This window comes from Chanodichthys erythropterus, chromosome 9 (assembly GCF_024489055.1).
Source record: "Chanodichthys erythropterus isolate Z2021 chromosome 9, ASM2448905v1, whole genome shotgun sequence".
NCBI lineage: Eukaryota > Metazoa > Chordata > Actinopteri > Cypriniformes > Xenocyprididae > Chanodichthys > Chanodichthys erythropterus.
Genome location: NC_090229.1, coordinates 8,102,526 through 8,129,730, shown reverse-complemented (window position 1 = coordinate 8,129,730; position 27,205 = coordinate 8,102,526). Strand labels below are relative to the sequence as shown.

At 36.3% G+C, this 27,205-nt stretch overlaps 2 protein-coding genes across 11 annotated transcripts in view; one reads left to right on the top strand and one right to left on the bottom strand.

Annotated features, from left to right (window-relative positions):
* pnck (pregnancy up-regulated nonubiquitous CaM kinase) overlaps positions 1 to 11,678 on the bottom strand; it is a 26,442-nt gene extending 14,764 nt beyond the window's left edge. Inside the window, exons 1-4 of one of the 8 annotated variants that reach the window (XM_067394451.1) lie at positions 11,554 to 11,678; positions 5,963 to 6,002; positions 316 to 411; positions 1 to 48 (exon numbers count right to left, since the gene is read on the bottom strand). The exon at positions 1 to 48 is cut by the window's left edge and continues 84 nt beyond it. In XM_067394451.1, coding sequence (XP_067250552.1) covers positions 1 to 48; positions 316 to 389 — 122 coding nt within the window. In that variant the 5' untranslated portion in view covers positions 390 to 411; positions 5,963 to 6,002; positions 11,554 to 11,678. The other 7 variants (XM_067394452.1, XM_067394444.1, XM_067394450.1 and 4 more) reach the window with 7 other exon arrangements.
* A 132-nt stretch (positions 11,679 to 11,810) lies between these two features.
* Positions 11,811 to 27,205, top strand: part of slc6a8 (solute carrier family 6 member 8) — a 40,101-nt gene continuing 24,706 nt past the window's right edge. Inside the window, exons 1-3 of one of the 3 annotated variants that reach the window (XM_067394442.1) lie at positions 12,608 to 12,727; positions 16,460 to 16,699; positions 25,567 to 25,698. In XM_067394442.1, coding sequence (XP_067250543.1) covers positions 25,650 to 25,698 — 49 coding nt within the window. In that variant the 5' untranslated portion in view covers positions 12,608 to 12,727; positions 16,460 to 16,699; positions 25,567 to 25,649. Of the gene's footprint in view, positions 12,728 to 16,459; positions 16,700 to 25,566; positions 25,699 to 27,205 lie in introns of all 3 variants that reach the window. The other 2 variants (XM_067394441.1, XM_067394440.1) reach the window with 2 other exon arrangements.

Genomic DNA, 27,205 nt, shown 5'->3' with positions numbered 1-27,205 from the left:
TTCTGGGTGCATCTGTGCTGAGCCACTCGAACCTCAGAGAACGAGCCCCTGAGACATTATACATTTATAACACTTATAGTTCAGCTGTAATGAGTTTTGTTCTCAATTAATGGTTAATGATGAGTCTGAGTGCCATGGGCACATTGTGAAAAATTGGAGTCTCCTGAGTCTTCTTAATAATATTTTCTGGTTCTAGTCGACAAGTCTTTAAATCTGTTTGATTAAACCAAAATGTGAAATATATTCTGAAGTCATTATGTGCTCAGAATACTCTTAAATATTGAATATATTAGTCCGTAAGGAAGGAAAACTCACTCTCCCAGTTTTTCTTTCAGCTCATAAACAGCATTGATGTCATCTTTTTTCCGAAGGTCTTTCAATAGAGGCATCGTAACGCAGGGTAAATGTGAGCTGCATATTATATACACAAACACACACATCAATAATATGTGCATGCAAATTATTACTGAAAACCATCAGCACTCTCATTTTTTAAGCCTGAAGCAACACATTTTCATGCCCTCTACAGCAACAAGCACTAAAGAATATGCTTTTCAATACATGCAAATGCCACATTCTAATTCCTTTTGCAGATTTCAATGACTAGCAATGAGATTTGATGGGAAAACAGTTTTGAACGCACTCCTTGGAATAAAACGGTGCTATTAACACAACTTCATATTTTCTACTAAAAACGCCTCACTTTTGACATGCAGATAACTAGTGCCATTCAGTTCAGTTGCTCCTGACATATCTACAAATAAAGGAATATTTTTCATTGAAATTAGATCAATAATCAGTGATATTCTCCCCCAAATACCCCTAAAGAAAAGTCATCCAAGCAAAAGCTCAATTACCTGCTGATTGCTGCTGTGAAAATTCTGGAACAGTTTCTGTTCACGTCACCAAATTCCCAACAGCCTCTCTGCTCTTTAATTGAAAATCACATTCTTTTTACACTGATGACCTTGAACGCCCACATGCTTTATAGAAAGAGAAGTTGATTTTGAAAAGAGATGAAGGACAACAGGAGTGTAGGCACAGAAAGCAAAGAGAGAAAGTGGTAAAAAGGGACCAAGAGAAAGAAGAAGTTAAAAAAGTCATAGAGATAGATAGAGAGAGAGAGAGAGAGAGAGGGTTGGTCAAACTACAACAGGCCCCTTAAGACTGGTTCAGACTTCCTCAAATGTAATGCTTGAATGTACAATAAGGACTTATGAACATTGTCTCCAGGAGATACCCGATACCATCTGCTCAGCTGCACATTAAATAAGCATTCTTCATCATTACAGTCAGGCTTTGCTGAATTGAAAGCGCTACAGTTTGTTTTAAAATGCCTTGAGATCGCCAGAAGCCACTGTCTCTGTTTACATTATTGAGGCTGTTTTCAGTAATGCTCCCACAGATCCAGAGCACTCGCAGCTCTCCTTGTATGGGCACAGGGATTTTCCACTCGAGTATTATCATTCCACCGTCTGCCCTGTGAACACTGTACACACACTCACTCATAAACACTAAATGACGGTTACTTTCTCACCTGCTGTGTGCTGTGGCCTTAATATCAAGGTATCAAAGGTGAAAAGTGACTAGATATTAGTCATACATTACATCATGCCAGGCCTCTACCAAACAACAAATGATGTTCAAAAAGAATATGGCATGCATTATTAGATAATATTAATGAATATCTGATGCAAATTGATGTGATGAATAATTACAGTAATGAACTGTAGGATTTTTCCTTTTAAGATGCAAGCCATTGTAAAAGTCTTGCCATAGGCAGCTCTTGTTGATTAACATTGCAGCAAAGTAATTGTGTTTCTCATATTCCAGTACCACATATGTTGTAATGGAGAATGACCACTAGAGGGAAGCCTTGATTAACTTTTATTCCATAATAAAGGCCCATACCACTATTAAGGAAAATAAAAGTTGTGTAGAGAAAATAATAAATGTCTCTAATTATTTTATTTTATTATTTTTTTTACAAAGAGAGGGTGTACTCATATCGAAGCATATGCATCCTCTACAATTTATATATATATATTGTAGGGGATTCATATGCTTCAATTATGCAGCAAAAAAATATGACTGCATTTGGTGCGAGAAACCAAAAAAAAAAAAAAAAAAAACAATTGCCTGAAATCTTCTTACAATGTTAGTCAGTTAGACATATTTTTTTTCTTTGATACTGTTCATAACTTTGTTTTAAATCAGTTACATAAAAACGTAGATTGGCCTAGTTTAATACTGAAAAGTAAGACTGAATGCCCCTTGACTAACTTCTAGTGTGCCATAGGTCTTAAGACACTGTCTTAACTTAATGTCCAAATACAGCCATAATTTATTTTGGGTAGAACATTTTCTACCCTCTTTCTGGTCTTTAGTATTAAACTAGCTATTTTGCTGCTGTACCTTTAAGATTTATACTTGCAATTGATCTCTGTTATGAATGGCGTGCCGTTGCATACCGCCCTAGTACACAGTGTTGTTTTCCAGGCGGGATAGAAAATCCTGTTTTCCATTTTATGCCCCCCTTTAATATGACACACGCTTGGATCTTTAGTTGGTTATGCTTGTTGTGTCATAATTCTTGTAAATCTCAATGTGTTGAAGCTGTTGAACCTTAGAATTGAACATTATGTCCAGAGTCCACAGGAAGCAGCAGCTCTGGCATGCCTTTAATCTTGTGTGGTGTACTGAACAAGATGTTCATGATCACCGTACAAATATGTTTTATGAATATTATGAGTATAATGCTGTGTATGAATGTAATAAAACGTTCTCAAGACCCTGCTTAATTTTGTCAGATTTCACTTCAAGAAACAGATTTACCTAAATAAAATTTTTCAGTTTCATTTTGTTCATTTGGATTTTATTGGTTTATATTATTTATATTATTTATTTGGCTTACTGGTTTTATAATCACTATTAGTTGAACACATAGGAGAAGATGGTTATTCACCCTTTTAAACTTAGACTTAAAGGGTTAGTTCACCCAAAAATGAAAATTCTGTCATTTATTACTCATGCCGTTCCACACCCGTAAGATCTTCGTTAATCTTCGGAACACAAATTAAGATATTTTAGTTGAAATCTGATGGCTCCGTGAGGCCTCCATAGGGAACAATGCCATTTCCTCTCTCAAGATCCATAAAGGTACTAAAAACATATTTAAATCAGTTCATGTGAGTGCAGTGGTTCAATATTAATATTATAAAGCGATGAGAGTATTTTTGGAGCGCCAAAAAAACAAAATAACGACTTATTTAGTGATGGCCGATTTCAAAACACTGCTTGAGGAAGCATCGGAGCTTAAATGATTCAGTGTGTCGAATCATGATTCAGATCGCGTGTCAAACTGCCAACGGCTGAAATCATGTGACTTTGGTGCTCCGAACAGCAGATTCGATATACTGATTCATTTGTGCTCCGATGCTTCCTGAAGCAGTGTTTTAAAATCGGTCATCACTAAATAAGTCGTTATTTAGGTTTTTTTGGCGCACCAAAAATATTCTCGTCGCTTTATAATGTTAATATTGAACCACTGTACTCACATGAACCGATTTAGATATGTTTTTAGTACATTAATGGATCTTGAGAGAGGAAATGGGTTACACAGAGCGTGGGCTTTTTGCATCCTTGTCAGGAGAGAGCAGATCGCAGCGCCACCAAATTGGTGCATTAGTAAAATAAAGGTTTGTATACATTTTATTTAGTCTATAAAATAATTTTATTTAATGCAATGCAACATACAGGGATGAGATGTCAGTCAGCTGAATTTGTCAGTCAGCATCAGTTGTCTCGCATGATGGAAAAAGGGCTGTGACAAAACATCGATTCTCGATTTGCAATACAAAGTATCTGGAGCGATTCAGATACTTTCCGATGTATCACGATTCTCTCTCAAATCGATTCTGAGGATGGTTTTTAACAATACCAGGTCTGGTCTTTGACTTGTACTGACAATTTCAGACAGGACTAAGAGTTGTTTGCCCACATCAGACAACATTTTCCAGTTTTGGCCTCCTTCGAGATGTACAGCCCTGGTCGATAAAGGAAGCCTTCCCTGTACCTTCTGCCTTTCCCAAATGCCAGAGTTGTGCTTGGTGTTATGAAGGGCAAGGTGTTGGTGCATGGGTATTTTTTTGGTCTCAATCGCTGCAGCCAAGCATTTTAACATGTAGTTTTGTCTCCATGTGTACCTCGGCTTACCTTGCAACCGGTAAGGATGTGTCTGAGAGAAGCAGGAGATGAACATAGGGGACATGATGGATCTACTCCCAACCATGGCTGGAGGTTATTGGGTGAAAGCAGGACATCATAGGTTGCCCTGAGCATGAAGCTGATTGTATTTGCCTCCATCTCCCACAATTCCCACTAGCTAATCCAGCTTCTCTGTTCTCTTCAAGTTTGCCCACTGTCCCTGCTGAGCTTGAGTGACTGCTTTAGCATGCCTTGCTGCCTCCTCCTGATGCCGGACTTCCAGGATTACCAGTTTTCACCATTCTGAAGGTGTTGCCTTTTGCCCTGACACAGACCCAAACCTCCTCTTCCCTGTTCTACATGTCCCACAATATCGGCATGCTGGAGTGATGATTTTGCCTGTCATCCTTTTTCCATCCTGATGTTAGATGTGGTCCTGCGCATCTGTATTGATCTATCTCAGGACTCTGAGAGAGTCATTTCTAGCCTTACTTTAGTGCATTTGAACTCGTCTACCAGACTTGAGATGGGCAACTTGAGAATTCTGTGTCCATACAGAAGGATTGTTGAACACCTAATCACTTCCTTCTCCACTTTTGTGAGGGTGATGTCAACCATGGTTAGTATTATTATTGATTATAGTATCATCAATGTTGAAAATAGTTGTGCTGCTTAATATTCTTGTGATTTCAGGAGTCTTTGATGAACAGAAAGTTCAAACATGTCCACTTTCATGTTTCTATTGGTCTCCAGATATGACTGATCCCTCCTGTGATACTTTTTGTGATTTTTTAAAAAAACGTTTAGTGAATCCAGTTAGTAGTCACTTGATCATTGATACAGAAAATACTCAGTGCCGAAACTGAAACCAATATTTTGAGTCCATTTCAAGGCAGGAGATGCTGTTTACAGGAAATGTAATTATAGAAATGTCTGGAAAGGTCAGATTGAAACTTATAAGAGACGTGAAAAGTTGTTCCTGTGAAAGTCTGCTAGTAAACAATCTTGTGCTGTAGGATAAATGAACCTCTATGCTGTTCAGGGCGTGACTGTATGGCTGTGAATGGTTATATTGATTTTTGTGCCAGTCCTTATCTGTGGTATACTAAACTTGTGACCTAAATAGGACCTAAATACTGTTTACTTTTATAAAGTAACACATTGAACTACAGCCAATAAAGTGGGCACTGCGCTGCAATTGCAAAATGATTTTACCCTTTTATGCAAATGAGTCTTGACTAGTTAATATGTCTGATGTGATATGTGTCAATTCTATGTGTTTCAATATCCTCATTAACTAACTTTAACCCGCATTGTCTCAACGCCTGCGTGAATATAGGAATGGTCAGCTTTCTACATTGGCACTATTTTTGTTTGTCCGGCAGGTCTGACATGTTGTGACATGTGATTTCCCAGACTTGTCCTGAGAATTAGTCATACAAAGAAATCCTCCAAGATCATCCATACACTACAGTTCAAATGTTTTGGGTCAGTTAGATTTTTATGTTTTTGAAAGAAGTCTCAGCATTTATTTGATTTTAAAAAATTAATAAAAAATAAATAAAAACAGTAATAGTGTGAAATGTTCAGCATCATTACTCCAGTCTTCAGTGTCACAAGATCCTTTAGAAATCATTCTAATATGCTGATTTGCTTCTCAAAAAACATTTTTTTATAATTATCAATGATTAAAAAAACAGTTGTGCTGCTTAAAGGGATAGTTCACCCAAAAATGAAAATTCTGTCATTTACTCACACTCAAGTTGTTCCAAACCTGTATGAATTTCTTTCTTCTGCTGAAAATAAAAGAAGATATTTTAAAGAATGTTGGTAAAAAAAAAAAAAAAAAAAAAAAAAAAAAGGTTGATGGGCTTCATTGACTTCCATGGTATTTTTTTCCATACTATGGAAGTCAATTGTATGGAAGCCCGTTTCCGCCCAAAAAAAACAAAAAATGCCACTAATAATTTTTTTTTTTAAAAAAGCCACTAAAAAAAAAAAAAAAGATGAATTGCGACTTTTTATCTCAGAATTCTGACTTTTTAACTCGCAATTGCGTGTTTATATCTCAAAATTGCGTGATATAAAGTCAGAATTGCGTGATATAAAGTCAGAATTGCGAGATATAAAGTCGCAATTCATCTTGTTTTTTTTTTTTTTTAGTGGGTTTTTTTTTTTTTTTTTAGTGGAGGAAACGGGCTTCCATACTATTGGGCCCATCAACTGTTTGGTTACTCATATTCTTCAATATCTTCTTATGTCTTCATTTAATATTGACTTTAATATTTTTGTGGAAATCATGACATTGTTTCAGTCTTTAATAAATAGAAATCTTAAAAGAACAACATTTGTTATGTTAAATGTCTTTACTGTCACTACTGAATATATCCTTGCTGAATAAATGTATTAATTTCTTTCAAGAAAGAAAGAGAAATATTACTGACCCTAAACTTTTGAATGGCTGTGTATGGGATTAAACATTTGTCATGGCTGAAATGTTGGATGATTATTCCAGCAGTATCAACATACTCTGCACTGTTTAATCAGTGTGTATGTCAAAGTCTGAGCTGGTAAGGCTGCGGGGGTGATGGTTATGCTTGGGTTATGACTCCACGCAGCTGCTATTTCTAAGGCGCTATAAAAAAGGACCATAACCTTTGCAATGCAGCTGCTCCTGAAGTCACGGGGTCTATTCTAAACTAAACTTAGAGAGATAGAAACGTGAAAGTGCAATCGTAGTAGTGCTCGCCCGTGCCTGGAGGCCCTGAACCAGGTTAGCTTACTCGGTTCGGCTTTAACAAAGACTTCTGCACACATGAAGAGGGCTCCAATGTGCAGGCCATATGTTTTTCCATGCAGGAAAACGCATTTTCTGATATAGAACCCAGTGCATCTGCATAAATGTTAAGCCTATTTCTGTCTGATTTATATCGCACCATAGTCGCGTCTGCTTGAAAAGGCGGTGTGGTGAACAGTTCATTTATTTGCAGTTGGTATAAATGCAATCCATCCTAAATTGTGGAAGTAAACAACTATTGATGCAATGTGGTCTTATGAGTAGAGTATTTGTATGTATTTTTACATAAAGTGTGATTCTACTACACGTAGGGTCACATAGGTGAAGATGCCCCCCTTAAGAACAATGTGGATTTACATTTAAACTGTAACATATTTACATATAAGCCTAGCAAATGCTGGGTTAAATATGGACAAACCCAGGGATTGGGTTGTTTTCACCCAGCCATTTTTTTCAACCAATTTTGGATTTATTTTTTTAGCCAGCAATGTAGTAATAGTAAAAGGCATGTTTTTGCTCACCCCCAAATAGGGGCAAATTTGTGGAGTATTATAAGCTGAAACTTGACCAGACCAGAGACTTATATTACATCTTGTGAAAGAGGGCATAATAGGTGCCCTTTAACCCAACCTGCTGGGTTTGTCCATATTTAACCCAACTTGGGTTGTTTTTAACCCAGCATTTTTAAGAGTGAGGATGATGATGCATGAGCCAATGTGTTATTATAGGAAATAAACAGAAACATTTGCTAATTTCCCTGTTGAAAAAACAGCATGGTTAGGTATGTTTTGAAGCATGGATGCTTTGAGCTGGTTTATGCTGGTCTTTAGCTGGTCATGAGCTGGTTTAAGCTGGTCAAGTGCTGGTCCTAAGCAACTAGCTCCAGCTCAGGACCAGCTAACGACCAGCATCGACAAGGTTAGTTGTTATTGCACAATATGTAAAATAATAAAAGTGGGGTAAGATGGCCCCTACTGGGGTAAGTTGACCCACTACTTGGGGTAAGAAGCCCCTCCCCCCGAACAAACTTTTACAGAATGTATAAATCTGGACCCGGGGCATCTTACCCCATGCGTACCCCAAATTACATACAATATTAACGTTTTAACAGCGTCTAAACATGCAATATTGACGTATTGACAGCATCTAAAACTTAAACGTATGAACGTATGTTATATCAATGGCATAATGTTTTCTACAACACAGTTTAGGCTACCCATTTACTTAATATGAAATTATAATGTTTCGTTCTGTTCTTCTGCTGCCAACTCACTTCGAGGGATTACATAATACATTGGCCTACATGCTTTGATTTGACTGATAGTGATGCATCATACTGAAGCTTCGAAGCACGTAACGAGCACGCAGCAAAAACTCAAGTGAAGCCCCGTATCTGGGCGTGTATTCGTTTCACAGAGTCACGTGAACATGCGACAAACGAAGCCTCACTTACTATGTTTGAACCTCAGATCTTATTTTACGAGTAAAACCTATTCACTTACATTTTAAAATACCCAGTTATGCAAGTAATGTGAAGATTACATATTATTTCAGATATTATTACTTTATACTGATAGGCCTACTCATGCTGGCATTTATTGCCACACTTTACTGGGTAAATTAATTTATCAGAGCGAGAAATTCAACACACCCACGTGTTAGACTTTTATTTTTCCACACAACATTGAAACTATGGAGTGTGTTGTGGCTGCTTCATCTGTCGGAGCTTCTTCCACAGGCTTTTGGCTGCTTTATTTATTACTAACCACCAGATGTCGCTGTTTTTGACACTCTCGAAGCTGAAGCTTTTCCTGGAACAGTCAGGGGAAAGCCTCAGTACGTTATGAAGCTTAATTTCCCCTTCCTTAGTGACAATACATATTCTTGTTATTCTTCTGGTTATTTTTTTCTTCTGGTTATTTACCTACAGTATAGCACCTAATGAATCAGAAGTCTTGCTCATTCACCGAAAATAGCTTACTTCTGCCTCTAAATATTATGGACAAATAATGAGCAGCCTAGGTAAGGAAGAAGAAAGATGGCAGGAAGAAGCTATTTTAAAGTTTACGGAGAGCAAAGCTGTCTAATTTTAACGTATGTGGGGCTTGTGTTTCACCTGACGTGTGAGTCAACATGAAAACTGTAAATTATAGCCTACTTATGGCCAGGGCTTCTTTATTTTACTTCTCCATTTCTTTGAATTTCAGGCTCACAGTTACAATAGTGTTTGTTCAGAGTTGTGAAAACCAAGCATTTTTACTTACCATGATGGTGACATGTCGCAAAGCGGAAGAAACATAGCTGCTTTGATTCTGTTTGCTTTCCATTTTCCAGCTGCAATGCTGTTATATTGTGTAACTCCAAGGCAACACCTATATAACTCTATAAATTATGGGTATCATAATAATTTCCTGGAATTGTATGAGTTGAGTTATTAACCTTAGGATATCATGAATGCAGTTCAATAATATGTGTCAAGTTGATTAATGCACGGTTAAGTCTTCAACATAAACATACTACATGCATGAAAAATATTTCTCTATCACCCATAAGCCCTGGAGCCAATCTATGACTGTGCAACAATGTTGGCCTATTTATGAGGAAGAAAAAAGGGTACTGATCCACTGACTGCAATTCACTCATCATAGAGATAAGATGTGAAGTTTTCTTTGAACCATCGCAGTGAAACAACCACACACATTTCGCAGAATACACCTCTGTAATGTGCAACAGTTTTTGGGTGAATATGATCCAGAGATGTTTACAGTATGACTCACTCAAACTGTAAGTAGTTTTCATATATACATGTGTGGTTTTCTTAGAATTTGGGTTTCAAGAATCTTATCTGTCCAAAAAAAAAAGTGTTTTGAACATTTTAGGGTTGTCATTAGACGAATCTGACCTCAGTTTAATTTTATAGTACCACAAGGACAAACTGTTCCCACCTTTCAGGAAAAACAGCAGAGACACACTTCACTACTGCACTAAATACCACCAAAATACCATAGTAATTCACTATAGTTATTGTTACTAATGTTAAAGCTAGGGTAGGCAGTTTTTGTTATACTGGTTGAAACTCTCTTCACATCCTGATATCAATCAATAATAGAAGTGGTCTAGATATTAAATCATGTACATATATCTTCTGTGGAAGTCTCAGGAGCAAAAAATGTTCGTCCAATCATTGCATTCGTAAACAATGTCCTACCTGCCTGTCATCATACGTATTTCCATACCTCCGCACACCTAGACATAACGTGTCTTCAGCACGTTCCATAAGGCTATGCAGAGTTGTAGACAGACAGTCTCAGAGTGCCACAAACAAACAGCAGCCGCCTTTTATAGTTCCACTTGAACCAAAACTACAAGTTTATGCTGCATTTATGCCATGTCGTAACCGTAATTATGTTCTACTCAAAGCTGTTCATGTCCTCAGACTCAGATTTATGCGTTTCTATGTCAACACTATCAATGCCGAAATTAATTTGCAGCAGTCAGATGGTACAAGTAAGAGCTCTGTAAGTTGTTTATGTTCATTATTATTGTAATGTTATGTGCTTTCTTTGAGATATGAGGTAATTTAATGCCGTATCTTGTGGTGCTTTGCAGACTCTACACTAGTGTTTTGGAGGAGGCGTGGCTTTGGAGACGCTCTGAAGGGAGGGTGGGAAGTTTTCAAAGCTATCTTGCTATTGCTAGCCTCTCCGAAATTGCCTACCCTACCTTTAATCCATTCTAAATTAACATGGATCACATTCAAACAGCGTAGGAAACTTCTAATTACTAATAGTGAATACCAACATACCTTAGTTTTCTTGAAGTAACCATAACTGGTAAAAAAGATGTATATGTATAATTAAATATACAGTGTATATACATATATAATATATAATAAAATAAAGCGTTTGGGTGTATTTGATGACTAATAGTCCTCATGACACTACACAGCCTGTGGGTATGTTTGGAATGTCATATCATACTACATCTGCTGGCATTCATGCCCACATGTGCTCAAAGTCCCTTCCCACTTACGCTGGTAGCTGTCTTTCTAGTCTCAAATGACAATCAAAGAAGATATGTTAAATGTAAAATATACACCTATGTATTTTACAATTAAAATTATATTTATATTATTCATATTAGCATTTCTTTTTATTTAATGTTGATGGATAAGCATAGTTTGTATGAAAAGTAATGGTAAAAGAATTAATTTATGATTAATTTTTACTGATTTTTGATGACTATGGGTCATGGTCTTTTGCGCCCCAAAATCTTTACACTTATTTAACTTTTTTTTACATTTTTTAATTTTATTTTTTTTATCTGTTATCCAATTCATTTGATAATTCACTTTTTATTTGCTTATTTTTTGTGGTTCTCATTTAAATGTTTTATTTTTACTTCAAAATCAAAAGAAAGAATATATATATATATATATATATATATATATATATATATATATATATACACACACACACACACACACACACACACACAAGAAGTACATTTTATACATCACAAATTCGCTGCCCTTAATTTATGCTGCTTACCATTTTTAAAAATGCATTGTGCTTCCATAAGTCGATCAAACTGCGATGAAATCTTTCATATCTGACCTCGCGCAGCGCACCAGTGAGCTAGAATCGCACTTGCTGCGTAGTACGCAGTATACAGTATGTAGTGTGCGGCGTACGTGAGCTTTCCATTCCCTGTTTTCCATAAGCGGGGCAGAGGGGGAGGGTTGAGCTTCAAATGACGTTACCGAGCCCGTTAAAACACCGAGCGGCTTCGCGCGGACACATCAGACAGTCCGTCCACACGCACGCACAGAGGGACCGCAGCAGCCGCACCTCCTGTAGACACCGATTCGCGTCTCATTTATACATTCTGGGTGTTTAATACCGATGAGAACGATGGTCTGAAGAGATTTAGACGATCAATTTGTGAATGTAATTCCATTACATTCATCTGATCAGCGCGCGTAAAGGGCCGCTTTGGTTTTGCCGTCTCCTCAGTCGTCTTCTCTCTGAGAGATTCACGTGCCCATGCGATTCTTCAGACTCACCTTTAAGTGTTTCGTGGATTGTTTTTGAAGGTGCTGTTTCAAATCGGTGTCTTTTTTCTTTTGAGGTCTATTATTTATTTTACAGACGCGCTTTTTGATAAAACAAACCAACAAAACCGTTGCCAATTTCGCCGTGATAATCAAACTGCCAACGGAAAAATACATTCGTTAAGAACAACACTGCTGATTTTATTAAATAAAAGGATAAAGGACCAGATCCTGTGCACCTGAAGAGGAACAAAAGGGACATCTTGCTGTGAAAAGAAACTGAAACTGTCCAAAAACAATAAGAGATCAAATATTTATTTTTGACTGCTGATTTAAGCCCTTGTGAGGAGGTTGATTTGCTTTGTTTACACGAGAGATGGAGAAATCATCTCTAGACGCAGACTGCTGCGCCCTGAATACGGTCCTGGTGGAGGAGAAGAAGGGCCATCTCATTCCCAATGGAAACGCGCATCAAGGCGTCAATGGGACCCTCAACGGGGGACCCATATCAGCGGCCACTGGAGCCATATCTGCGGTGGAGAAGAGGCAGGGCTACCCTGAGCGAGAGACGTGGACCAGACAGATGGACTTCATCATGTCCTGTGTGGGGTTCGCCGTGGGTCTGGGGAACGTCTGGCGCTTCCCGTACCTGTGCTACAAAAATGGTGGAGGTAAGACGCTCTCTGACTGCAGCACATTCAGATCCCTTTAGATGACAGCCCCCCCCCCCCACCCCCTTCCGTGACGTCACTTGCACGGTGGAAGACACCTCCTGTGTCTGACCTGACTCATTCATTCATTCATTCATTCATTGCCTTTGCCATGCATATCCTCTTATTTACGGGTGAAATAGGCATTCAAAAATATAAAATGATATATTGCTTTATATGTCGTATGGATGCAGATCATAAATGCATGAAATATTAATGCACACCAACTTAATCATTACACAACAACAGTATTTTTTTTGTTTTATATAAGTATATAAGTTTTCATTTTCAAATTGCATATGCAAACAATACCTTAAAATGGTAGGTTATCACCTGAGCACACTGTTGTTTCCTGCTTAAGGTCCAGTGATGTAATGTTGAGTGCTATTTTGGTGCCATCGATGTTGCCACCATGTATAAAAGAATCAATAAGCGATTAAGCGAAGACATGAATATTGGTCTGTCTCTGTTAATAATCTGAATGTATTAGATAAAATAAAATATCAAATCAAATGGCATTTATTTAAAAGAAAATGTAGCACAAACACACTTTTCCAACAAAGTTTTGGTTTTAAAGTTGGTTTTTAATGATAAAGCAATAGATGTACTGTTAAAATGTATTCGTTTTGATGTACGATTCAAAATACTTGGCAGGCCACTGTGTGACTGTAGAGTATGAATTAAAGTTTAATGACATTTCTAACTATTTGAATTTGCGTTAATGACCAGTTAAACACTGTATAAGTTTGTTCATAATAATTATATAGCTGGTGTATTTGTCAAATGTGTCATTACACCAGTTTCCCATGACTTTCCTATAGACATTAGGAGTGCGCATTGTACGTGCTGGATCACATGTTTGTAAGATGATCCAGTTCTTTGGCTTTTTCTTCCCCCTTTCGACTAGTATCTTAAATCAGCACTCATTTATTGCTTCACACTGAGCACACACCCTGTGCACACTCCTGTTGTATTTCAGAGCATCAAATGCAGCTATAAATGGATACTGAAGGTGAAAATGCTCTATATAGAATATATGACACTGAATGCAATGCATGAAATCACAAGTAGAGGTCACACATTTCTAGTATGCAACCATTAGAGGTCACACATGCTTTGACAAAAATAGCTCAAGATCAAATTCAAGGTTTTAACTGATAAATCTCAGCTGTGTCTTAAAAATTTATCAAATATATATATATATATATATATATTTTTTTTTTTAATGCATAAATAATTTCATTTGGTTTTAGTGCAATTATTTTAATTTGGCTAACAACATGTCTTTACTAACAAAGGTGACTACGATGCCCAAAATGCTGTCTATGTAGTCAGCTCATTAGGCTTTGGGACACAGCGGTTGTCTAATGACGGATTCGAGTAGCATTAGTAGTCATGGTGCGCCTCTTCATCGTCACTGTTTCGCCATTGATTCTCTCTTTTTTGCTCTATGAGTCATCTTCTGATGGCTATAGAATGTGAAGCCCAAGTCTGCGTAACACTTTAAGACCCCATTAGAAAGAGATTCATTGTTTTTGCCTGAATGACGAAGCTGTCTCCCCGTGTCCCCAGCGCTCTGGATGCAGTCCAGCGTTTGCTGAATGAATGGCCATACTTTTTTTGTCTTGATATATGGGGATGTTATGGGAGCTTATTTCTGCCACAGATTTTTTTTAAAAATTAAAAGATAATTGCGAGTTCATATCACGCAATTCTGACTTCTTTTTTCAGAATTGTGAGGTGTAAATTAGCAATTGCAAGCTATAAAGTCCAATTCTGAGGAAAAAAAGAGTGACTTTTTTCTCAGAATTACAAATTTGTACCTCGCAATTCCAAGGAAAAGTCAGAATTGTGAAATATAAATTTGCAATTCCCTTTTTTACTTTTTATTGAGTGGCGGTAACAAGCTTCCATACGATCTAGTCTAGGAGAATGAAAACGAATGTTATAAAAAACGTCAGATAATAATAGATAATTATACAGCCAACTTTATAATAGATGCATTACACAGGGTTAGTAAAGAGTTTTGAAAGTTTGTAAAAAAAAATACTTAAAAAATAATCTTTATGATTTCCAGGTTTGAAATGTGATTGAATCATCCTTGAAAATGCTTGATATTTTTTTCTTACAATATCCAGTATGATTAAAAAAGCAAAAAATATTAAAGAGGACTTATGCTTTTTTTACATGATCAACTTTCTTTAGTGTGTAATGTTCCTGTTTGAGCATGAAAAATGTCTGCAAAGTTACAAAGCACAAAGTCACTCCAATGGCAGTTATTTTCTAAATCAGTAAGCACTCATTCTGAACGCCCTGAAACGCCTAAATTCATGTCTAATATTGTCTAACGCAAAACATGTCACAGTATTCCACTGCCCAAGGCATACGCAGCAAAATGGGTGAGGCCTGGTTGAGTTGAGTTGAGTTAGTAGTGTGCTGAAACTCACAGTTATGTTAAAGATGTGACTTTTCCAAAATGATCAAAGCGGTTGACCAATCACAACACACTGGTTCAGTCGTCCAGTCAGAGAGTTACTGACAGACTGGGAAAGAGAGGTCAAAAATAAAAATCAAGACTCTGTAAAAGAGCATAATATAATAACTTTTATTAAAGATCAAGTCGTGGGTCATTTGCACATCATTAGCCTCATTGGCGAACACTGATTACAGTACAGTTAACGTACATATTAGATAGAATGATGAGAAATGTCAAACAGAATGAATAAAATGCTATTCTGGAAAGTCTCCCACTATCCTTGGGAAAATTCCAATAATGGAATTATTCATTTAAAACATCTCATCAAGATGTATAACGTTACGCTGAATATGTGAACTGTAACACTTTTTTTTCTTACAATATCCAGTATGATTAAAAAAGCAAAAAATATTAAAGAGGACTTATGCTTTTTTTTACATGATCAAATTTCTTTAGTGTGTAATGTTCCTGTTTGAGCATGAAAAATGTCTGCAAAGTTACAAAGCACAAAGTCACTCCAATGGCAGTTATTCTCTAAATTAGTAAGCACTCATTCTGAACGCCCTAAATTCGTCTTGAATTTTTTTCCGGGAACAAACATGTCACAGTATTCCACTGCCCAAGGCATACGCAGCAAAATGGGTGAGGCCTGGTTGAGTTGAGTTGAGTTAGTAGTGTGCTGAAACTCACAGTTATGTTAAAGATGTGACTTTTCCAAAACGATCAAAGCGGTTGACCAATCACAACACACTGGTCCAGTCATCCAATCATAGAATTACTAACAGACTGGGAAGAGAGGTCAAAAATAAAAATCAAGACTCTGTAAAAGAGCATAATATAATAACTTTTATTAAAGATCAAGTCGTGGGTCATTTGCACATCATTAGCCTCATTGGCGAACACTGATTACAGTACAGTTAACGTACATATTAGATAGAATGATGAGAAATGTCAAACAGAATGAATATAATGCTATTCTGGAAAGTCTCCCACTATCCTTGGGAAAATCCCAATAATGGAATTACTCACTTAAAACATCTCGTCAAGATGTATAACGTTACGCTGAATATGTGAACTGTAACGCTGATCTTTGGCACTGCCCTGAATCCCTGTAGTGAGCTAAATGTCAAGACTTGGTCAATGTTGTGTTAGCACTTGGGTTGCAATTCTGTTCGGTCTTGACGTTAACTTGATTTCATTATCTTCTGGTTATTTAGATAGAGAAGATGTCAGTGTGTTTTGGATCTGAAATCTCAACCACCTGTGGTAGAGGGGAAAGGTGATGGAAACCGACTGCTGGGAACATTTCACGAAAGACCATCAATTCTTCCGAAAACAATAAGTGATTCAAATAAGATGTGCCAGCTTGAGAAATATGAGATGCATAAGTGTCTCGTGAGAATTGGCTGACTCTTCTTGCTCAAATACTTTCTTTACCCCCAACAAGGAGCTCTAAGGTAACAGAATTACAGTGCCCTGGTACAGGTTGCCAAACACAATGTGTCGTCTTTGTGTGTAAACTTGACAGGCTCCTGAATTGTTTTGCCAAATCAAATCAAGCCTCTCAAAGACCAAAAAGGTCTTGCTGGCAAGAGGAGAGTAAATACGGATCATGTCTCACATTCTTGACTTTTACTCAGTGTTCAGAGGTTGAGGCTGTGAGATACTTGTGATATTTACTTTTCTCACTCTCAGGAGACAAATTTAGCCACAGGTCAAATTCAAACCCATGGAATCTTTTATTCAAGTATAAAGGGGTGTTGTTTTTTCTTAAGAGGAATAGCTCACCCAAAAACAAAAATTATTATTTAAATACCCTCGTGCAGGGCTCCAGAATAATATTTGAGAACAGGTGTCACTAAATTCTACAGACAGTGGGGTAAGCACCTGATTTTTAATCATAAAGTTAACTTAATAATAAAATTACTGTTGTTTTGCATTGATAAGTACAGTTACTGATAATATTACATGTTTGTTTATTGGAAGTTTGATGGCAAAGCGCTGAGTTTAAATTGAGATGTAGATAAAATCAACTTTTATTAACAAGAGTAACATGCAAATACCTAATTTTTATAGGGAAAAATTAAATATTCTACTCTTATTAAATGTACCATTGTTTTCTATAGTATCATACTTCACTGACCGACAGCTTCAGTGATTATAAAAGGAGCACTCTTTACTTGCTTTCTGTGTAATTCTGTCACAATTTGTCACAATAATAATAATTCAGTCAACTCTTTTCTATATATTAGGGAGTGAAGATGCAGATAAAATCAACTTTTATTAACAACAGTAACATGCAAAAACCTAATTTTTAAAGGGAAACTTGCTTTGTTTAATTCAGTCGCAATTTGAAGAAAAGTTTTTAGTTTTTCGTGAGACTGCGTACTTTTTTTTACCATATATTAGGGAGTGGAAATGGTTAATAAGTCCGCCATCTACTGGTTATAGTGTTAATTTCATGTCTTTTTTTTTTCTTAAATAAAAGTGTTTGCCACAAAGTGTTAGTTTATGATGTTAGTTCCTACATCTTTAAACTTTTAGATTTACAAATCAACACATCTAAAATAACATTAAAATTGCATAATATTTAGAGATTTGAAGTGCTGTAAAAAATGTGAAGCATTTTGAAAAGTGCTCGAATTTCTTGTACGGTTGTACGACCCTGAGATGAATAATGTAAAAAAAAAACATTCAGCTGTCTCTGCTACAATACCATGGTTACAGTTAGCTTTGCTACATTAAATCCATGGTGAATGTTGGTGATATGTGGACTGAAAAGCCTTTTATAACATTATAATTCAGCACAGAATTTGAATGCTTCCCACTAGATCTTGCTGCGATGTTATTAATTATGCCGCGAATTCAAACGCTTTTTCACTGGATCTCTCAGTGCTGTGTAATGGTATCATGTGCTCGAGATCGGCCCCTGTTCTGAGCTCAAACGAGTAGTGTGGTTTGTTCTGCTTTTGTTTCGTTTGACATTGAATGTTTCTCGTATGTAACAGAAACGGCAGCTCTTTTCAGTTGGGTACCGTGGTGCTGGCACCAATGCAAACTCTAACAAAATTTAGTCACACCGGCAGGAAAAGAGGTGGCAGAAAACTGAGAAAACCTGTTTAAGAAAACCTGTATCACTAGAAGGAGATATTAATAGCAGAATGTCCAAGTTGCTCATTTTGGTCCAATGAAAGTAAATGGTGGCCACAACACGGCAAGACTTTTAAGGCCATATTTTCATTAATAATGACTTGTGTTTCAGTCTGTTCACAAAAAACAAAACAAACAAACAAACAAAAAAAGACTTCGGAAGACCTGAGATAGAGCGCATGAGTTTTATGTACTACTTTTGTGATGATTTTATGCATTTCATTCTTTCATTTAGATCTACTTTCATTTCATTTTTTTTTTTTTTTGTATGGAAGAAATCATCTTTGACCTTCTACTTAAACTCTTTTGTGCTCCATGCAAGATAGTGCTACATTTCAAATTTCTAAAAATTGTTTAAGTTTACGTTTTTTTTTTTTTTTTTCCTCATCTAATATTTACATTTAATTTTATTTCAGATTTATTTCTATTAAGGAAAATGATTTTTTATAGTTTTAGTTTATACCAACACTGATGAAAGAAACAAAGTCATACAGGTTGGGAACGACATGAGGATTGATAAATAGTACATTTTCATTGTTGGGTGAACACCTCATCTAATATATGGCAGTAATTGCTAAAGCCTCAAAGACAGTGTTTCTCCGTGTCCCTCTATAACTTGAGGTGTTTGTATCTGGAGACTTTGCAGTTTTGATACAGTGTTGCTAATCCGTTTCTAGCCAAATCACTCGTGAGCTAATTGATTTCCCATAGACCTCACAAGAGGTTTCTCCGCACCTGTAGTGAAGGTTTGCTAATTCTCCTAATTCCCAGTAGAGAACTCAGATTCTATTAAAACAGTCTAAAGTTCTTGATGTGAACCACTTAAAGTTAAGAGACCTCCTGTTGTGTCATTTCTAACCTTAAGTATTAAACTTCTGCATGTTTGCAGTTTGTTACCATGCATTAATTTAAGAGCATGTTACCTGATAACACACAGCCACATGCTGTACTGTAAGATTTTATGGTAGAGGTCAGAGATCACATTAGTGCTGCCTTATCTGTTTCTTTAAACAGCTCTGCAGTCAGTTCAGCGAGTTGCTCACTCTTTTGCCTGTGTTATCTGAGGGCACAAATCTTCCATTGAGCTGCTCAGACTGACACTGTGGCGTCGCTAACTCGTATACAGTATTTACCTGTGAGATGCAGTAACGTCCAGTCTTTCTGTTGCCAGGTTACTGGCTGTTTTGCAGCATTATGTAGTAATGCATCTGAGTTAAGAGAGGCCAAGCTGAACAGAATGGTGGCCACATAGTCAGTAGATTTATGATCTCTGCAGTAAAGCCCTCTACCTGTCCTTGGCTGCTGGGTCTGCAATACGGTATCACAGCCGTGCTAAACTCTCCCTGATCTGAAGTATTAGTGCTGTGACACTCTTTAATTACAATCTGGCATTGTTGTTGTGCTTCAGCTCACAAACAAAGCAGATTGTTTTATCTTCATGGAATTAAAGGAAGGAAATGTCACGTTTTAAGAAACATGACACCGTATTGTTTGTATATGCATTGCATTAAATTTGACCTCCCTTCCAGTTTATATATATATATATATATATATATATATATATATATATATATATATATATATATATATATATATATATATATTTATTAAAAATATAGATTCTTATATATAATGAGGTCATGTTATTCAGCTGGATGCCTTTGCCCATATAAGGGATTTTCTGGTAGGTCATAATTTTTATTACTCCTGTGAGTCTCACCTGTGGACTTTCTGCACAAGGGCGCCCTCTGGCTACAAGTATGAATGAAACATAAATTACACGTGAGCATTTTTAGAGCGCTAAACTCTCAAATTGGATTATTTATGTCATATAATTATTTGCGTACTGTTCATTTTTAAATATCATGATCATCGCCACACCCCTAATTAACACAATAACAATATTAAATTTTTTTTATATCACAGTTATCATCAATACCGATAAATTGCGACACCCCTACTCATAAGGCGCATAAACATTAGCCAAAATTTAATTTCCAACATTAGTAAGCCTACAAAGTGGATTAGTTTCAAATTCCTGTATTGCAAATGACATTTTAAAATGCGCACTGTTTCAATGTGTCTGTTTCTCAATGGTTAGGCATAAGAAGGCCAGAGATGCCAGCACAGCAGGACATGTTGGCGTCTTGCCTGACTGACATCAGTTCCTCGCTCCACGTGGACGGGCGATTAAGAAGAGCGTCTGTTAATCTTTTAATCCCCTTTTTCTGACTGGGGCCTAACCATGGGTGCTTTAGGGTTCAGACATTGTGTATCATATTCTCTGTAAATTCATCTTCATGTTATTTCAGTATGCTGAAAATGTAGTTGTTGCTTAGCAGTTTTAATAGTCTAGTAGCCAGGGCCGGCCTAAGCTTTAATGGGGCCCCTCAGTTAAAATAACTTAAGATAAACAGTATCTTCTTATATAAAAAAATGAATGTAAATGTTCAAAATGGACAAAATTAAATTATGTCATAAAATTAACAGTTTAAATGGACCTGTAGGAAGATAACAATAATAAATGTGTTAACATTAAAGGAACAGTTCACCCAAAAATGAAAATGCTCTCATCATTTACTTGCTTTAAACCTATATTCATTTCTTTCTTCTGCTGAACACAAAATAAGAAATTTTGAAGAATGTGGGTAACCAAAAAGTTGGTGACCAGCAACCCACATTCTTCAAAATTTCTTATTTTGTGTTCAGCAGAAGAAAGAAATGAATACAGTTGGAACAATATATTGGGTGAACTATCCCTTTAAGGACAAGGGCAGCATGTTTACTATTAGGTGGTTGTTACTTTAAGACCTGCACACATCTAAAATACAGACACGCATCCGATTTTCTCTCAACTGATTACTTTCACTTTAGACATAACCAACTGTGTTTATGTACACCTTGTGTGTATTTGACAGTATTAGTGCATTCACGCGAAAGATAAAGTCCACTAATCAAGTGCTGTTTGACAGGCTTTTAGTGTGTGTGTGCACGCACGCGGGCTTCGGGTGTACGCGCTCAGAAAAAGCGCACGTCAGAATAAAATTAATGAAATGTTTATCCGGCAAGGCTTTGAAACTTTTGTGATAGCAAATAAGTCCCACACAGAGTTCGCACAGTTTTATTATTATTATTCATCACCTTATAAAACAAGTATGAGCAGTTGTGATTGTGAAATCACTGTTGTTTTTGTGGTATCATCAAGGTGAAAGAATTTCCTCATCCATTGGCATGCATTGTGAGAAAATGATAGGGCTGCCCACAGCCAACGATTTTTCTAGTCGACTAGTAGTCATTCATTTAACCCATTATTTGACTAGTAGCACGTTTATGGGGGCGGCAGTTGAATGGTGTGTTCATTATTATACTTAATAAACAACACAAACACAACAACAAAACAGTTCAATGACAAACTTACTACTTATATTAAGTAGAACATTTATTAACAAAAAGAATACGGCATACCCCCATGCTATAGGTCTAATATAAAACAACAAATAACTTACACAACGTTTAAATAGAAATCTGAAAATCAGCAAACACTGGAACCAAAAACTAAACAAATATAAACTCGCTTATATTAAACATAGAACATTTATTAACAAAATTAATTTTTTTAACATGTGTATAACAGAATTGACAGTCATACACAGAGAAACACACACACACACACACTCTCTCTCCCTCTGCCTCACACACACATACATGACTGTAAACACTGTTACTCTACCTTGGTAAAAGAGTTTGACGGTAACAGAATTGACACTAACTCGGACAACAGGAAAGCATGATACAGTATATATAGATTTTCTACTGGCAACTAATATTACATTACTAGAATAGTGTTTTGCTTCTATTGAATGCATGTGGCTCTAGCTAGCCGACAGTACATACTGATGCTGGAGACAAGTTCATTTTCACCTGGTAATACATGAAAACATTATCATTGGCTTCTGACTGGACTGAGCCATATGTGTTGACAGATTGTCCATATCCATCTGTTCTGTTAGGGGGAGGTGTGGGAATCTATATTTATAGCTTCCCCTTATTACCCAAGAATCAAATCAGTTCTGCCTGTTTTGTAAGGCCTGCTCTTTAGAAGGGAGTGAAAACACTTCTCGGGTGTGCTTTACAGGATGATGTAAACTGCTCACCTGGGCTTTACACTGCAATTTCGCTAACTGGCAAACAGGATTCAGCACTGTTGAGATCGTTAGCTCTCAATGCATTTTTAGCCCATCCAGAATAGACAGCTTAACATATTTTCGCCACACCTGATGTGACTGTCGTGAGCTGGTGGAAGTTAAGTAAGGGATAATGTACAGTCAGTGTTCAGTCACAAAATACTCTGACAGGGTTTATTTTGTGATAACGAGCAGCTAAAAGAACATGACCCAGAATTATTATGTGGCTACTCAGCAAATAAATGGACATAAAGTATTGATTGTATTTTATTAGCAAATGTATAGACGCTGCAGAGAGACAGATGAAACATAAGTAGGCAGTCACTTAATAACAAAGTCCCTTTAAGACAAGCCATTTAACTCAGTGGCCATCTTTGAAACGCCTCTCGTGCATTCAAGTGCAGCTCCTATCTCTTTGAATGGGGAAACATCAAATTCTCCAAAACTGTTCGCCAAGCTTTCGATAAAATTTCATTTTTGAAATCACCAATGAAATCTGACAACAACTGTCTCATAAATTTTGTTTCTAAACCTTCGAATCATGACAAAAAACAGCATTTTTCAGGCTGGATCAAGCGTGTGCGTCTCTATAGGAACCGGAGCTTCTAACGGCTGCTGACTTTACCAGTTGCCGATTGTCTCTCTCTATATAAAGTCTTTGTTAATACAGAATTTCTGTGGTCAGCAGTCATTATTTAGACATATTTGAAAACTGAATGTTGTTTCAGAATCAAGAATTCCATTTAAAGCAAGATATTAGCTTGACAGCATGTTAGATGTTTTCACAAGAGCTCTGCTAATGTTAGCATCATGATCAGTACATCATAAATCACGCTGCCACTTTTTATTAGCGTTAGTTCACCCAAAAATGTAAATACTGTCATCATTTACTCACCCTCATGTCATTCCAAACCCGTAAAACTTTAATTTATCTTCAGAACACAAAGATATTTTTAATGAAATTGAGCAATTTCTGTCCTTCCATGGACAGCTGCGCAACTAGCACTTTGAGGCTTCAAAAAGTTCATAAAGAGATCGTAAAACGAATCAATATGAATTGAGCGGTTTAGTCCACATTTTCTGAAGAGATATGATCGCTTTATATGGGAACAGATTGTATTTAGGCTTTTATTTACATATAAACATTCATTAACTCTCACATCAGTTATGGTAAACAGAAGCTCAAACGTGTTTGCTTGACATGCGAGAACCAATGGGGTTCATTCTCGTGAGGTTCATTCTCATGCGTCAAGCAGGTTCGATTGAGCTTCTGCTTATGTTCGCTGATCAAAATACGTCACAATGGCAATGTGTGATTTTCAATTAGTATTACATTTTGGGAAGATGTCAATCAATCCCTATGTCGGATTATGATTATAAGCCACCTAATTCATCTTGAATTGTATCAGTAGACAAAATTAGCAATGGAACACCTGGTCTTTTATGCATTAGAAGAGAAAGAGCTGAAAAGATTCCTCACTTTTCTGAGAGCATAATAATAAGCACACGCTGAGACAGAGTCAAGTGATCTATGCGCACAACGTCAGCTACTGCAGCACTCGCAAGACTGTGTGTGTGTGTGAGTCACACTTGTTATATTCCGCTCTAGCTGTGTACGTGTTCACGCATTGACCCGCAGTCACATTCTCATGCATCATCCGCTCACGGGGCATTGCCATGGTGTTCTCTTTTGTTTGCAAATCAACCCGACACTAGCCCACATATGCATATTTTCCCTTTTTTCACAGAGGAATACACTCACGTAGCGGCTGCAGTCTGGAGATCTGTGCAGCACATTGTGTTCGGTGCTTCCTTCTGTAGGCAGTTCATCAAAGGCTTCTTTCTGAGTCACGAGTCCAACAGAAGCTGTTGTTTTCTGAATGGAAACTGGGCAGTGGTCCCAAAGGAGCCACTTCATTCATATCAGTGTTTAAAATTAGCAGCAGGAGTTGTTGTTATTTTATTGTTTTAGGATAACTGCCTTGCATTCTTTATAAATTGGCCGTGTATCCACTAGCCTGCAGAGCTAGCATTACGTAAGCGTGTCGTTTTGTATAACGGCGTCCCACTCTGCCTTTTTTTTCCATCGCATCCGTTTTTTTCACTCTGTCTGTCACATGCACCCATCCTCCCCCGCAGTCACCTCGGCGATGAGTGGCAGGTGACATCATCAAGACTTTCATTGAGCATGCCAGCACGGTTTTCAGTGGATAATCTGCATCACACCGGCGACCGACCCCCCTCTCTAAGCCGCTACTGTGGCTGTCAATCTCAGATCAGTCGAGCGAAGGTTTATTGCTGCCGACGCATCAGTGTGCTGCCGCACAGACCGCATGATGAATGCTAATGCGACCAGCAGCAGTCAAATCCTAGATGACGTGCCAACGTGTCGGTGTTGTGCACAAATAGCAGATAATTCCCTCATTTAAAATGGTCACCTGTGTTGTAATACTTTGAAGATGTGTAAAATGCAATACTGCGTTGTTTTTTGGGGTTAATTGGCATTATATACATCATGAGACCTCGGTTTATGTTTCTAGGTATTATTTTATTGGTACATTATGACATCTTATGACTAGAATGAATGGAAAATGCAATTCTTTGAATTTCACATCAAGTGTTTGACCTTCAAATCGAGCCTTTACTACATATTTCTTGTCTTATTGTGAACGATTCATCAATGCATGTTAATCTAACAATTATTCCATTTCTTTCATCAAAATGCAGTAACTTACATGGGTTGCTTGTGAATGTCATTCCATGTTGTCTTTTTTTTTAAAGTTATATTTATGGGCTTTTTGTGCCTTTATTTAGAGAGGACAATAGAGAGCAGACAGAGGGGGGCAGGATTGGCAAAGGACCTCGATACGGGAATCGAACTCACCGTGAACGCATTTGCGCCACATGCCGGCGCACAAACCACTAGGCTATCGGCACCGACATTCCATCCATTAACATCGCTCTCTATCTCTATTGCTGTGTGTTCACAGGAGTGTTCCTCATTCCCTATGTGTTGTTCATATTTCTGGGAGGCATTCCGATATTCTTCCTGGAGATAGCGCTGGGTCAGTTTATGAAGGCTGGAAGCATCAATGTGTGGAACATTGCCCCTCTTTTTAAAGGTTTGCTCTATCTTTATGCTTTACCTTATTTTTTTAGTTATGATGCTATTTTAGGTTGTCCCTTAGAACATTGCACATGCATTCTTTATTTAATTTTATTTTAATCCTATTATATTATATTATATTATATTATATTATATTATATTATATTATATTATATTATATTATATTATATTATATTATATTATATTATATTATATTATATTATATTATATTATTTACTAATACATTATTATTATATTATATTTAATTTATTAGGAGAATAAAAAAAAGTGTTTATGTATAACAATATTTTGTATTTAATAATACATAAATAATAGTTTATACATAAATGTTATATATAATACAATATTTTATATGTATTTAAAATATAATAATATCTATAATAATTATCTTATATTATATTATATTACAGTAGAATTAAATTAAAAAATGCTTCTACATATAATAATATTCTTTATTTAATAATACATAAATAATAGTTTTTATATAAATGTTATATATAATACAATATTTTATATTTATATATAAAATATTATAATATCTATTATATTGTTATATTATATTATATTAAAGTAGAATAAATTACAAAAATGCTATGTTATATATAATAATATTTTGTATTTATTAATAATTAAATAATTATTAATACATGTTATATATAATACAATATTTTATATTTATATATAAAATATTACAATAACTATAATATAGTATTATTATTATTATAATATTAATAATACTATAATATTTATTATATAATATACTGTATATTATTATATAATAATTATTATAATATTATATAATATATTATTATAATGTATAATAATAATAATTTCACCAAATATCATCAGTACAAAATATCTATATCACATAATATCTAGACTTTGTATTCTGATATATTTCAAAATTATAAACATATTTTATCACGAAAAGGGTACAAATATATTATTACAATTATGGATGCTCTTAAAGGGTTAGTTCACCCAAAAATGAAAATTATGTCATTAATGACTCGTTCCAAACCCGTAAGACCTCTGTTCATCTTCGGAACACAGTTTAAGATATTTTCCATTGAAAATGTATGTACGTTATACTGTCCATGTCCAGAAAGGTAATAAAAACATCATCAAAGTAGTCCATGTGACATCAGTGGGTTAGTTAGAATTTTTTGAAGCATCAAAAATACATTTTGGTCCAAAAATAACAAAAACTACGACTTTATTCAGCATTGTATGCTCTTCCGGAATCCTTTCCATTGAATTGATTCCATTGAATCCTTTCATCTGTCGGCATTGGTTATGCACTTTTACGTCGCCGTGGTTGTTTTTGGCGATTAGGACATCCGCGACATGCACACTTACGCACCATTTTAAAAAATATAGCAATACCAAAATACAAACAATGTAGAATAGCTTGAATACAGCGTGCGTCTCCTTCAGACTGTAAACGAAGCTCGGGCGCACCGGATAACACGTCAGCAGCGTCTTACGTCAGCAGCGTCACT